This window comes from Stigmatopora nigra, chromosome 23 (genome assembly GCF_051989575.1).
Source record: "Stigmatopora nigra isolate UIUO_SnigA chromosome 23, RoL_Snig_1.1, whole genome shotgun sequence".
NCBI classification, from domain to species: domain Eukaryota; kingdom Metazoa; phylum Chordata; class Actinopteri; order Syngnathiformes; family Syngnathidae; genus Stigmatopora; species Stigmatopora nigra.
This window is the reverse complement of record NC_135530.1, coordinates 4272722-4288599: the sequence shown is the minus strand read 5'-3', so window position 1 is coordinate 4288599 and position 15878 is coordinate 4272722. Positions and strand designations below refer to the sequence as shown.

The following is a 15878-nucleotide window of genomic DNA, read 5'->3' as shown; positions in this document are numbered from 1 at the left end:
TTTAATCAATAATTTTAATTTTTTCATCAATTTTTTTCTGTTTTTAGTTCAAAAATCAGTTTGTAAAATCTAAAAATATATTTTAAAAGAAGCTAGAATAAACATTGTTTTAAATCTATAAAAAACTGAATATTCAGGGCTTTTAATCCAGTTCTTTTAATCCATTTATTTAAAAATATGTAAATATTATATCTAAAATGGTCTGGCCCCCTAGTCTGACACCCTTGATTTAAGTCATCATATAATATATTAGATATTTTTAATTCAAGAAGAGAAGTAAATTGTTCTTATTCTGTTTTTAATTGAAAATGAGTAAAAAAAAAAACTTTTTCTTATTGTTTTTCATTTGTGGAAAAACTCGTAGAAATAGCATTTTGGTTTTAATTCCAAAGAAAATATTTGATGTTTTCAGTCACTGCACATGATTTACGTTTACCGACCACACAAAATCATGCAGCGGGCCGAGTGTAGCCCCCGGTCCTTGAGTTGGACACTCCTAGTGGAAATTCAGGCCCGTCGGAGTGAAAGAGTCAAGTGCCTCTTGTGTCTTTCCATGGTGAATGATGGCTTTGACAGTTAGCCAAAAGAGCAACGGGGGATAAGGTTAGAGGGCGGGAAACGCCGTGGGTTTAGTCGCCCTGAGTTTTACCCGTCGCGTGTCCTCTTTTGCTTTGCCGCTTGCGCGTAAATAGGTCTATCCATGTGTTGTTGGAAGCAGCTGAAGCCCCACGGTGGCAGTGAAGGGGGGCTTAGTGTGTGGCAAAAAAATCAACTCCGTCCTGTAGGCCCCCCGCCCGTGACATGGCCTAACCCAGGGGTGTCAGACTCGGGTTAGTTCGCAGGCCGCGTTAACGTCAACTTGATTTCATGTGGGCCGGACCATTTTTTGATATAATATTTAGATTTCTGTATAAATAGATTAAAAGAACTGGATTAAAATCCCTGAATATTCAGTTTTTATAGATCTAAAACAATGTTTATTTTAGCTTTATTATATATTTTAAATTTTACAAAATTATTTTTGAACTAAAACAGAAAAAATGATTTAAAATGACAATTATTGATTTAAAATTGGGAAAATCAGGAAATTTAACATACATCTATACTCTTCACCTTAATTTGATCCTAAAACAGAAAATCGGCACTCATTATTTACTTTCCCGGACCACACAAAATGATGCGGCGAACCAGATTTGACCCCCGAGCCGCCACTTTGACACATATAACCTAACCCTAACCACCCATGCATCATTTCTCAACCACACAACCGATTGGGGTCACCCTAATGAAAAAAACCCTCCGAAAGACAAACGTCATTTATCGCTAACAGAACCAAAGACAACTTAGGCTTTAAACGTCTAGTTAAGTCTCCAAGATGTGTAAATGGAAAAAAAAATGAAGACCAGGCCACCATCTTTACTTCTTCCAAGCCAGAAACAGACACATTGAAATGAGCAGTCCAACTAACAGGTCTCTAGAGGCTTTTTAAAACCTTCACACACTTCCCGCTGTGCTGCACACACACACACATACACATATATACACACACAACAAGGTCCAGTACTCCAGACAAAAGCTAAAAGCATCCTGGACCCTTTTGCCTGCATTGGAAGGAGTTCAAATATGAGTGAATGACAGCACACGCCAAAAAAAAAGGGGAAAAAAAAGCAAGTTCCTCAATCCGTAGTCAGTTTTACAGGAAGGCTGTTGGCTCTAATTTTCCTCCCATATTTGCCATGACATTGAGTAGTCCGGTGGGTATAGGAAGCTGCAGTCTCTCATCACGCTGCTGGAGGGATGATTAATAATAAGCACTGATGAATTCTCCCCTCCTATGTCCCTCTGGGTTGTGCCATTACCTAGTAGCTTCCCAAATACCACCTGCAGCTATAATTAGAAAAAGCATCTTTAAGGTCTCTCGTCTTAGATTGGAGAAAACGGCTTTTAGGACATAGTTGGTAGAATGGAGTTTGGAATTTTTTTTATCATTCGCGTCCAAGTTATTTCAATTGCAATGGAATTTTTCAGCATTTTTTAGCATGGCTAATCTAGTTGATATTGAAAAAAGATGAAAAAAAATACTTATCTATGGATCTGAATAATAAGCACTATGTCCACAATCGAATTTCCTGCCCCTTTAATTTCTGTCAGGGTTTCACCAGCCCCCCTTAAAGGTTGCCTAAATAGAGCTAATTTGATTTCAGATCACCGATTAGATTCCTCAACTTTATCTGATTGCAATTTGCCAACCCCGGGAAAAAAATGATAAATGTCGCTAGGTGCTAATGGCAGTGTTTAGTGAACGCCATAAAAGCAGAAGAAGAAGAAAAGAAATTGCCAGGCCGGACAATAATATCATCCTGAACTCTGATGGATTCACGTTGTCGTAACGCTTGAAGACGCCAGTATCGATCTAAAAGGTTTAAGGCTGTTAGTTGATTAGTTTCTTAATCAGAATAGATGAGTCCATCATTTAGTATGCCTCTAATACCCTCAATTGATATTCACATCTGGGCTTTGGCCTATTTATTGTACTAGGCCAAGTGAACAACTACTAGTACCGTATTCTCACGACTTTAAGGCGCACCCTCAATGAATTACATTTTTCCATATATAAGGCGCACTGTATTATAAGGCGCACTGTATTATAAGGCGCACTGTCTATTTTGGAGAAAATGTAAGACTTTTAAGTGCGTCTTATAGTCGTGAAAATACGGTAATTGCTATTGACTTCCAGGTATGAAGCACTCACTACTTTACAGTCACCTCTAGAGCCAGCCATTGTTGATGTTTTGGATTTTTTGGTATAAAATCTTGCAGTGGGGGAGGAGCTTTATGATGGAAGATTTTGTAAACTAAGATGGCATCTGCAGTATTTAACAGTATTGTTTCAGTTCAGGTGTTTGTGTTTTTTTTTAATATCCGACAGTGGTAGTTTTTCGTTTTCTGTTTCTTCCATATATAAGGCGCACTGGATTATAAGGCGCACTGTCTATTTTGGAGAAAATGTAAGACTTTTAAGTGCGCCTTATAGTCTCAAAAATACGGTACTTGTTTACCAATTGGCAAAGTCCTAGACAGACTACTATTTGAAACAAGCCCTTTTGTTTCTAGAATTTTTTGTTTCACAGTAAAAACCGCTGACATGCTTTGTTCCACCGTTGTCACCTCTCACAAATAAGCCCCAAGAATCTTTCCCCTTTCTGTCCTTCACCTGCCTTTCTTTCCCTTTCTCCTTTTTTTTTTAAACCAGAACACCCACACAAGATGCAAATCTATGCTTTGCCCTTGAGCATAATTTAAAGGCCTAATCACCCAGACTGTCCCCTTTGGATGCCTAAGAACTGAAGAGGAGGTTGGGTATATAGGGGGGGGGTTACTTGTCGTCTCATTTGCACCCTTACACAAAGAAGCTCATTAGGTTTATCTTTAAGGCCTGAGATTGCCTCACTCTGCTGTGTAAATAAGACACCGTTAGCCCTTCCTTTGGTGCATCAATCACCTCTCAGGACGAGAGAAAGACCTCCAACCTGATATACGCTCTATTTCATAAGTATCTGGCTTCAGAAGGAAAAGCGGCGTATGTCTTTTAAAGACATCCCGACTTATTTACAATGGAAGCCATCCTTCTTTCTCTTCCAAGGCTAGATATGGGTAGACATTCCCTACTGGATAGTACATACAGGCCGGTGACATATACGCCTGTAGTTTCCCCCCTTTGCGATGACACTAAAGATATAGCATGTGAATGATGGCTGGGCTACTGTTTGCGCGCCCTTCCCTAGACAAAACACAGTATTATTCTCTGCTTTCTCCTCTAGCGGCGTTGTCTTTTTCCTTTTTTTTTTTTTCAGTTCTCCGACTCCCGACAAACCTGGTCTGTCCGCCGTCTCTGTTTAAAGCGCGTTACGCGTGGCCTCCTGAAATTTACAGTGGCGCTCTCCCGGTAACTCCATTTCGCGTAGGAGTCCCTAGAGAGCGTGGCGAAATGTCAGCCGTCAAGGCTTGAAAAGGAGACGAGGAAAAAAAAAGGGAGAGAGGGACGGTGGCGGAGGAATGGAGGAGAGGGTATTAAAATGGAGAGAGAGTCAAATGTGCTGGAAATAAACACTTATGGGCATTTTATGCTTGAGTAGTCAGGGGGATGCCTCCAAGATGAGTATAGGTAGAAGAAGGCAAGGTGTGGTAGTACTTTTTGAATGGATTGTTGGAGGAGTACCTCATACTCATGTTTTTATTTATATTTTTATATTTTGGGGTGGGGGGTTTACCACTAGGCACTCTCATTTCAAGGGAGGCCTGTGTAGTGTTGAATTTTTAAAAATCCAGCAAACAAACAAAGCATTTTGTTGCATCTAGATTAAAAAAAATGGTAAAAAAATAGTTTTTTTTATTATTTTTCAACCTAGAGAAACCTACCTTTTGTTTGAAAAGACAATAGCAAATGCAGTAATTGATTCCCAACAGGATACATTAGACTTTAGGTCATTAGTCTGTGTCTACTGCAGAGACAGGTTTTGTATGCAAAACACACGTTTTATTTGAGTTTTTATATTATATAGTATATGTAACATGACTTCAAAGGTCAAAACAAGAAAAATAAAACACAGAAATCAACGACAACCTGAACTAAACTATTTCCAATCGCATCCTCCACGTTTTAGCATGACACTTTACATTTTTCCTCATTTTTTGAGCACATTTTTGCCTTTTCTGCTAACAGTAGCCTCCTAACAAGTGAACTTAGACCAAGGTTAACCACCTTCAGTGTAAATAAAAGCCAACCATTCAGTGGTCTCACACACTTGTGGCCCAATAGTCCCTCTAGCCTGTTGGCAACCCGGCGGTCAGGATCAATGGTCACTTCACAACTCATTTCCTTTTACGCCTCCCTAACTGCCCCTGCTTTAGCGCCGTGAAATAAATGGCTACTGGATCTATAAGTCCACTCAGACAACAATTACATGCACACCAGCATACTCTGAAGGGAGCGAACCAATACTAGTTTGAGCTCAATACCCTCGGCGTAATTTATTTTCCCGGGTGGTGAATAGACCGTCATCTTTAGTGGCGCGGCAATCGAAAACAGGCACTCTGTCATTGTTTGTTGCCACTCCCCTCTTGTTGGCTTAAAGTCAGTAACGGTCGTTAATACGGTAGGACGAAGTGTTATTGTGGTGCAGAAACACATCGTTCATTGCCACTTGCTTTTCCTGGAACCATTCCTTCCTCCCCCTCTACCCCCCGACCACACCCCAAGTGGCTTACAGTCATTTGATAGGCCACGGCACCACTATCCATTTAACAGAGCTTAAAAAATCCTACATATGCATATGGCGGGGTGTCTTAAGCTGACAAGCAAAAGACAGGATTTGCTAGAAGGCGGCTTTGGAGTGTTGTGAATTTAACAACCATGTCTAGTATTACAGTTCCTCTCCGCTTTAGCCATGAATAGTAACAAATCAGTCTCCGAAACGCTTGCCCGACGGTTTGTTGTGTAGACCCCCCCCCCCCCCCCTCAGCCCTCTTGCAACCTCCCCACCTCTCTTTCCTCCTGCTACGCCAACAAATATTAAAATGACTTCAAATCCCGGCTAAGAAGGCGACTTGAAAGGAGCAGGAGCATCGTTCAACGTATCGCCGTACTCTTTATCTGACGTGTACAGGATCTGGGCTAAAAGATTCCAGGTATGGCGTCTTGCTAAGCGTCTTCGGCGTTGGCAATCCTTCGCCAAAGAGCCTGAGTTCGAGGCCCTTACCGGCGAAGGTTGTGCGGAAAGCCAACGAATGGAACTCAACATTTTTCCTTATGTCAGTTTCTTCTCTCCAGAAATGTTATGAGATCTAAAAAAATGGCTGCCTGATGTTTCCCCCATCCAATTCCCATCAAGCTTTAAACCACAGCTTACTTACCCTTGGCGAACTGGTCTGAATTGATCAGGAACGTCACAAGCCAGGCTGGTTTGTTCCATCTCGATTAAAGTGAGTGTATGCAGAAAGATGCTTGGCGGGGGTTCGAGCCAGCACTTCAAGCTTGACTAGACACTAAGCTGATACCGAGCGTGTGCTGCCGAATCCGTGCAGCTTTGATTGTCTCTGCGTGTGCATTGGTATCAGAGGTTGACAGGATAAATATACATTTCTTTCCTTGGATGCTGTTGTTTTGGTGATATTGTTCAGTAGAATTAGCAAGATGCAGTTTGTACAGTTTTATTTGGAGGCGGAAACTCTGGTGGACAACATTTTTTCGACGAATTACTTCATATTGAAGCACTTCCATCTCACAGTTCTGTGCTCAAGAGTTGGTGGATTGCGACCAAACCTGTGTGGAGTTTGTTCTTGGTTTTTTTGTGTGGGTTTGCGCTGGGTAATACTCTTTCTTCCCACCCCAAAAGCAGACATGGTAGTAAAAAATTCTGAATTCTGTATGAGCGTGAATGGTGATGGTCCTTTTGTCCTTCGACTGGCTGGCAACTAGTTTAGAGTGTCCCCAGCCTGCTGCCCATAGTTGCCTGGTATAGCTCCAGCACCCCCACGAGTTTTTTTTTTTTTCAAAAGATATGATTTGCAATACTTCTGAAAAGTCCAAAGTAATATTTGGATTCCAGATATGGCCAAATATGGCCCGCTGCATCATTTTGTGCGGCCCGAGAAAGTAAATCATGAGTGCATATTAAATTTCCTGATTTTCCCCCTTTTAAATCAAGGATTGTAATTTTTTAATCATTTTTTTTCTGTGTTTTTAGTTCAAAAATCATTTTGCAAAATCTAAAAATACATAAAAAAAGCTCAAATAAACATTGTGTAAGATCTATAAAAAACTGAATATTCAGGGCTTTTAATCCAGTTCTTTTAATCAATTTATATTAAAAAAAATCTAAATATTATATCTAAAATGGTCTGGCCCACATAATAAAATCGAGTTGACGTTAATGCGGCCCACCTGAACCAACCGAGTCTGACACCCTTGATGTAAGCACTAAAGTTATCTCATTTAGAAAGTGAATACAAACCAGTCTTCTAAATAAAGTATATTCCATCCAGCTTTCCACCAATGGTGCTACTTTTAAATATAATGATTCTGTCTTTGCGTGGGTTGCTATGATGAATCGATCATACTTTTGGCACATTCATCAAAGCTCAAGGAGTGCGGCATTCAAAAAAAAATCTAAAACATTTGAAAGAAAAACCTGTTCCTTGCGCAGTGTTCAACCAACTGATACATTTTCTTGTTAGGAGAAATTACATCCACTAACTTGAGCTACTTCAGCATGAAATTGAAAAAGAAGTATTGCTTGCAAATTTCCATTCTTGATTCAATGAAAGATGTAGATTAGTACTTTGGAAACGGTCGGTACAAGCCATTACTGTTGCTTGTTCTTGCAAGCGTGATATAGCAAGCTTTTGGGAAAGGCTACGTTTCTAACTTAGTCAGTCTGGCGTCACATGAAAGCATTTTTCCCCCCTCCAGTTTGATGTATTCCCGCACCTATGCATTGTTACATTTTCATCAGCGAGTCTTGGCGTCACAGTCAGTACCCACGACGGCTTTCGTTCTTTTTCCTCCACCATCCCGCCTTTAAAACACACGCATGCACAGATGATGGATAGACGTTAAGCGTCAAAGTGCGAGGTAGATAAGTGTATCTTCCGCGGCTTACTTAAAGGTCAAATGCACGCCGTTGTAATTGGAATATCCACGAACCAAACCAAGTACGGGGATGGTAGAGAGAAAGAAGACTGGGAAATGATTAGAAATTAGATTAGCCTGAAACCAGAACGAATACGCTCCTACCGTTGCTTTCTGGGAAAATAAACACAACACTGCCATGGCTCCGACTAATTCACTCTTCTACGCAGCAGCTAAAACGAGGTCGTTCTCAGTTTAAGGTCAGGCAACTCTCTAATCGACCCTCGAATTGGGTGACACTCGACACCCGCCACTTAACCCGAACTCTGCAGGACCAGACAGGAACGTACTATTGACCCGCTAGTAGTCCTTGGCACCTGCAAAAAAGAAAAAAAAAACAATTTGCATCTGCTTGAGATCTTGCCGATCTAGTTTTTAGGCAGTATTAGCACACTAAGGCTAGCCAGTTTGGCTTCAGGTTTACTGGTACCTTGGTACATTTTCTGCTTTCTAAAGGAGAACATTTGTACAAAAGAGAGCAGATACTTGACCTTACACACACATTGTCTGTCACTCACAGAGACACCAAACTCCAAACAGCTCTATTCTCCCTTCGTCTTCTTTACTTCCTGCCTGTCTCTTTGTGATAGCACATAGTGGAAGCTCTCAGCTGTCTGGGGCCTTCTAAAAGACTTTCCCTGAGAGCAATGGTAGATAAAACCTGCAGCTGAAAGGGCTTGCTGTCACCTTATCTGTAAGTATAGCGATAGAACGCAGGTTGAAGTAAAGACTTTTTTTTTTTGCTGGTCAGGAAACAAAGTGGAAAAAAATCAAGAAGTTCGGAGACAATTGTTTGCAAATTTGCTACTTGGATGAGGTATTTCGTTAGAGTGGTATTGTTATGGTTTGTTTTGCTATGTTCTGTATTTAGTTTGATTGATTTGGGAGGGTACAATGCCTGCAAATGACAACAGTTGGGTTGTTGTTAACTCCACTTAAAATATAGTTTTGCTAAATAAGGTGTAGATTTAGTTTGAACATTTCTATATTATTATTATTATTGTTATTATTACAAAAAAGTATGCCAAGGTTAATTTTTATGCAAAAAAAGGATACCAGGTATAGTAAAGCATATATTTGTTCAAAAACATGATCATGTATATTCAGATTTGTATTTGTTACCGTATTTTCACGACTATAAGGCGCACCACATTATAAGGCGCACCCTCAATGAATGACATATTTTAATTATTTTTCCATATATAAAGCACACTAGATTATAAGGCGCCTTGTCTATTTTGGAGAAAATTCAAGACTTTTAAGTGCGCCTTATAGTCGTGAAAACACCATAAATTGACAATGTATAGTAGTTCACTTAACTCCCATTAACCAAGGCCATATTTTCTGAAAATGCTCAAAAATATTGTTAATAATTGCAAACATCAGTCCTCGTTTCTCTCTCTCTGTTATCCAATGATTGACTAACTAATCACGAGATGAATCTAAACATTAGCCATAACTAGTTTTAGGTCATGCAAGTTCGTTTTGCAGTAAAAAATATATATATATTTAGATATTATAGATATAGATATGAAGTGTGCTACTCCACACCGGCGCTCCGCCCCCGCCGTTGTACTCGGCCTATACAGTCCTTTTGCTTTCATCCCAGTGTTTGGAGCGAGCAAATTCATCTTGTCAATCCTCCTGGGAGGGTGTAGCTATGCGGCTCTGTTTACTGTGGCAGAAAGTTAATATAAATTTTCATCAGTGGGGGAAGTTTACACATATGATTCTATTTGTCCTTCATTATTAGCACCTGAGTCTGGGACCTGGCTAGGCATAATTGTCTACAGACGCAGGCCAAATAGATGCAAGGCAAAGGCAAATAAGCACAGCCCAAAATAATTTGATGCTTGTGTGTTACAATCGTCTACCCAAGGAATTTGTAATCTAGAGAATCAATAAACAAGCAGAGAGTGGCAGAGGAGATGAGAAGGAAGAAATGAATAAGGTGATATGTGGATATAAGGGGGAGGTGAGTAGGTGGGAAGTTGTGGACTTAAAGTACAATTGGTAGGCTGTAGAACCATGTATAACATATATATACATATAGTATTTTTTTCTGATTGAATTTTTACGTCTTGATGATGCTTGTGATCAATTATTTGAAATCCCTTTTGCTGAATTCATTGGGGTTTTTTTTCCTCGGTCAAATTGAACCGATTGGTCGATAAATCCATCAGGTCTGTTTTAGGATTAAGTCTTGTTGCCAAGTTGATTTTAGTGAAATGTTTGCTAATGACTGACTTTTCAGCTTATCGTCTCAGGGGTTGGTGGTGACGGCGAAATGGTTCATCCGCGTGATATCCCATGATTGTTTTCAGCTCAAGCTTGTGCAATTTTATGTGAATTAGATCTGGTGCTAATACGTCGTGTGTCTTTTGAGTGGTTAACTTTCAATTTTTGTTCTTGGTAGCAACGAGTGATGCTGATTTTTTTTGACTGTTGATTTGATCCAATGGTTTTCAAGATATATATCCCATGCCAAATAATGCCACAAATGTTATTTAAAGTGCTCTCATTTAGTACCTCCTCAGGAAATACTGTGTTTTAACAAATATTGTCACCATATTTTGCCGTTTAATATACCCGGGTATATTAAATGTTTTTTGCTTTTATGAGCCTCCTGTTTGTGTGCCATTTAATATACCCCTGCCGTTTAATATACCCAGGTATATTAAACGGCAAGATTTGTATGGTGTTCATGGAGGCATAATTATAGATACTTAAGTTCATTAAAATTCCAATTAAGTAGTTTTAGACTTCAAACATTGATGCACCTCGTCACGGCATAAAGAGTGCGTAGTGGATAGTACTTTCCTGTTTGTGTGCCATTTAATATACCCCTTGCCATTTAGTATACCCGGGTATATTAAACGGCAACTCAGCTTTTTTGGCAAGATTTATATGGTGTTCATGGAGGCATAATTATAGATACTTAAGTACATTAAAATTCCAAGTCAAACTTCATTCAGCAGTAAGTAGTTTTAACTTGAGCAGTTAGTAGTTTTAATCTACAAAACTTTGATGTACCCGTCACAGCATAAAAACTGCGTCCTGGATCTTATCTTCCCATTTGTGCGCCATTTAATATACCCCTGCCGTTTAATATACCCAGGTATATTAAATGGGGGGTAAATTAAACAGCAAAATACGGTACTTTTTGTCCTATGGCGGTCCCGGCCGGCCGTCCTCGCCGACCGGGGCCCTTGCCTGGGTTCCAATATCCGCCTTGTCCCCGCTCGAAGTGATCTACACTGTCCAAACACAATGTCCCAGCTTTTCAGACGTATCCAATTCCGATGTCACGGCCGCATAACGCGGTAGTCTCCAGGTGGATTTGAAAGAGTGACATTCTTAGCGGATGGCTTATTCCTTGTGTACATACGCGCAACGCCTGGCTGATCCTCCACACACAATAAGCAAAGCAATCTGGAGATTTGTGATGCTTTCGGACCTTGGTCTTACCTCCTTTACTAATGTGCTTCATGCTTGTTTAAAGTCTTTCCATGCTCCTTTACAAAGGTGCATTGTGATCGCTGTTCCTTATTACCTTGTTCTTTTCTTTTCCTTTTTTTTTGGGTGTCAGTTTGCTCTTCATTCTGCCCATTTTATGTGCATGCCTATTAATGTGGCCAAGGAATGCCTGTGTAAACATTCTTGTTTCTCTGTTCTCGGTCCTTTTTTTTCCCCGCATAATACGCGGCTGTATCGCCTTTCTTCTGACCTCACTATCTGAAACCAATTACACCAGTTCCATTTGGGCCGAATCTTATTTTCATTAGAATCCCGGTGTCACGGTCTCAGTCGCCCTGTTATTTTCCTCTCCTCTTATTTATTTTTTCCCCCTTTTTTCCAGCCTCAGTGATAGATATCAACATCAAATATGCCTGAGAGTGCTTTGTTATTTATATAACAGCCTCTCGCTCTCTCCTTGTCTCTATCTCACTCAAGTTCTCATTCCCAAGAATGTGTCACATTGTGGTGTTTATACAATATGTGCATTAATAAGCTTTGGATGGACACTTTTTTTTGTGCATAGCAACCTGGTTTAAATAGACGGCACGTATGTTCATACGTACCATGTTTTTGTTGACTTTGGCTGCTTTTCAACAAACTTTTCATGACTTCTTTCACTATACAGTGGTACCTCGAGATACGAGCTTAATTCGTTCTGGGACTGAGCTTGTATGTCGATTTTTTTTTTTTTTTGCATGGCAACGGGCTCGTAATATAACATAAACACATTTAAATGAACTTGGATTATGATGCAGATACTGAAAAATAAGTTTAATCGAACCTAATGCTAAACTTAATTCTAATTTAGTTTGACATTTTCATACTTTTCTTGCATTTTGATACTTTTCAAGCTTTTGTTATCGTGACAATTAGAGCACATGGTTTTTATGCTTTATAGGGATGTCGTGATATACCGTCAAATAAAAAACAACAACTTTAGAGAGTCATAACTTCATTTTGTTGGTTTTAAATTCAAAGTATCAACAAAAAATGAATATCTCATGCTAATGGTTATTTGACTTCCAAGGTGAAAGCGTATTTTATCTAAAAGTCGTATTGTTTTCTTTCTTCTTTATGTACTAACAAAGCTAATCATGTTAAATAGCATCTTTACCCCTACAGTAGAGTTGCACAGTATCCCACATTCAACCCAAAAACCTGTAAATAAGATAATAAAATAAGTATAAAGATGCAAGAAATTAGCATTTTGTTTATAAAGTACTCTTATAAGATCGCCCACACTAAATGAATATAGTTATTGCGATTTTTATACTAAGAAAATGGAATACATTGCAATTTAAAGGTTTTTTTTTTCTGTTTCAACATGTTTTTCCATTTAGTCGTCATTTTTTTTTTAGGAGGCTCCACATTTTGTGCAAAAAAAAAAAAAATCTGCATATAAAGTAATGGCCATTGGGCTCCTCCTGGCAAGGAGACAGATCAATCCATTTAGGACCAAGTCCCTGAGTAAAGTGTTTGTTTACTTCAGTCTGGCTCCTGTGCTGAGCAGACCACCCCCCACCACCACTACCACCACCACCACTACCACCCCCATCTCTCCATCGCCAAACTCTGTCCTTCCATAATTGATCAGGGTGGCTACATTCCCTCGGGGGGCTTAAGCATGGCAACTTTTTTTTTTCTACGCTGTCTCGATCTCTCTTTCTCTCTCTCTCTCTTTTTTGCACAGCCTCTTGCTCTCTTCGTCTTGTTTGCTCAGGATCTCAATGTACTTGTTCAAACATTGTTGGCGGAGTAATGTCATTGTCGTCATGGATACCGGCACGCGGCTTTCGTATATTCCCAAAGAAGTTTACAATTCCGAGCTTGACAAGCTGGGAACTTGTTTTTTTTTCCGCCTGGCATATGAAGCTTCTAATATTTTAGTCGTAGATGCCAATGAGAGGGCTGGTGAGACCTAACAGACCAATATACTTTATTCTATTATATTATAATGATATTATTATTGTTTGTAGTTGTATTTTAGACAAAGGGTGTTAAGACTTGGGTTGGTTCGGGGGCTGCATTAGCGTCAACTCGATTTTATGTGGGCGGACCATTTTAGATATAATCTTTAGATTTTTTTAAAATAAATGTATTAAAAGAACTGGATTAAAAGCCCTGGATATTCAGTTTTTTTATAGGTCTAAAACAATGTTTATTTTAGCTTTTTAATATATTTTTTAGGCTTTATAATATAAATTTTGAATTAAAAACACAGGAAAAATTGATTAAAAATGACAAGTATTGATTCAAAAGGGGAAAATCAGGAAATATAATTTACATCTGTACTCTTCATTTTAATTTCATCCTAAAACAGAAAGTTGACACTCATAATTTACTTTTTCGGGCCGCACAAAATGTTGCAGCGGGCCAGATTTGGCCCCCGAGCCGCCACTTTGACATCTGTGTTTTTGACATTTGAAAAATGTGTTAGCCTGGGTCTAAGTCATAAGATTTAGCCAAATCAGGATAATTCACTGTATGCATTCATTTTGACAACATTTTTCATTTTATTTCACAAAAACATACAATTTTTAATTGATTTTGCAAATTATAAAACAAATTAACAGTCCACACGTAATGAAACCATTGCAAGTAATCTAAAATATGAGGCTCTATTTACATTATAGACACGTTTAGCTCGTTATGGTCATAATAAAATTTAAAAAAAGAACGTTTTTGCCATTGTTAATAAAACACACTGCATTTGCACTTTATGAAACGCATTGAAATGCTCATTTCTCAGATGAAATCTAATGTAAACAGCTGTAAACTCTTTATTTGATCAACTCGCCTTTCCATCCTCTGCATCTTTAATGCACATAGCGTAAAAACCTCTCCGACTCGTTAATTCATTCCCAATGTAATCTGATGTTGATTTTTGTCAACTTTAATTACAGCTCCCGGGGACACTTCACACGGCGCTACTTCTCCTTCCAATTGATATTATGAATATGCAAATGCACCAGTAATATGCACCAAGAGAAGTGGCTATTTCAGTTGAGCACACACTAGACAGGTCAATTTTCCTGATGCCGTCTTAGCGTTTTTATTTATTTATTTTGAAATCACCACCCCCTCGCTGTCCTTCAGAAGCGCTCTCAACGCCGAATATTTGTGAATTATCTGTAAAACAGATTCCCCCGTTCCATTTTTCACGCCTTCTTTGTGTTTTTATTCGCAGGCCCTACAAGCGGCGAGGCAATTACTCTTGCAGCAACCAGGCTGTGGCCTGAAATCTCCAAAGAGTCAGGACAAGCAGCGTCCACTGCAGGTAAAGCAGCAGTAGCTCCTCGTCTAATCTCCTTAAGTCCATCCATAATACATGGATGGCCCAGCACCCCCCTACCCGCCCTTCCCGAAAGACCCCTCCCTGTATGATTTGGACCACGCCATCCCTCGGATATGTCACAGATTCTAAAAGCCGGCCAAGCACTGTTCCACAGTTAAGCTAAGCATTGACACGTGAAAAACACACAAACGGCGTGTGATTCGTGTCAAATCGTGGCGTGAGAAGGCAAAAAAACGGAAGATAGGTCGGGTAAGGGAGTGATGGGGTGACATTCATATTTCTTAGGGAGAATAAGAATAGACGACAGGTCAAGGACTTCTACCAAACACACTTAAACGTTCAATGATGATAGTTTTTTCTCTGGCCATAGTTTGGATATGAGCCACCAAAAACAAAGGAAAAACTTCAGAAAGAACCAAAAGTCTTTGTTACTGAATCATCTATTGAATAATTGGTTAGTAAATATCCAAAAATCTCATTAAAAACAATGTGAGTTCAATTTTTAGCCACCAAATACAAAGGAAAAATTCACAAAGAACCAAAACACTTTGTCACTGAATATTCTATTGAATAATTGGTTAGTAGATGACCATTTTGTCCAAAAATCTCATCTAAAAACAAGCGGAATTCAATTTTTTAGCCACCAAATACAAAGTAAAAACTTTACAAAGAACCAAAACACTTTGTCACTGAATAATCTATTGAATAATTGGTTACTAGATCACCATTTTGTCCAAAAATCTCATCTAAAAACAACCTGAATTCATTTTATTTATGATCTTTAATGGAAAAAAAATCCTATAAATCCATTATACCCCCCATACTCATCTTCGCCCACATAAGTTCTATAGTTTTTGGTTTTAATTCCATACCCTGTTAATTATTTTACCCTTAAACTATCTTGACGTTTTAATCTGGCTGTTGAAGCATTTTTCTTCCAATTCAGCTATACAGGTTATAATACTTTAACAATAAGCTCCATTTTCCCATCAAAAGTATTGTTGACAATGCCATAGTACAGACTGCTAATTTTACCCACATGTCCATTCCCCTTGTCAAGGCTAATTTACCTTATTGACATGTCAAGATGTCTATTCCTGTCATTCATTTGGAAAAGGTCACACTTGTGAATACACCCCTACCTCAGTCACACCTACGTAACTATTCACAAGTCACAATGACGCCTTTTGTCTTGTGCGAGCTAGTGATAACACACTTCCCATTGTGCACGAGAAGCCCAGGTTTACTTCTACACGGCCATGATGTACAGTGGTACCTCGACATACGAGCTTAATTCGTTCCGGGACTGAGCTCGTATGTCGATTTTTTTCGTAACTCAAACAAATGTTTCCCATTGAAATGAACTAAAAACGA

The 15878-nt window shown here is 39.1% G+C and overlaps 1 protein-coding gene across 8 annotated transcripts in view; it reads left to right on the top strand.

The window, feature by feature from the left end:
• Window positions 1-15878, top strand: part of foxp2 (forkhead box P2) — a 126018-nt gene that overhangs the window by 66653 nt on the left and 43487 nt on the right. For all 8 annotated transcript variants that reach the window (XM_077709726.1, XM_077709727.1, XM_077709731.1 and 5 more), the window contains one exon: window positions 14397-14486. In XM_077709726.1, the coding sequence (XP_077565852.1) occupies window positions 14397-14486 (90 nt within the window). The remainder of the gene's footprint in view (window positions 1-14396; window positions 14487-15878) is intronic.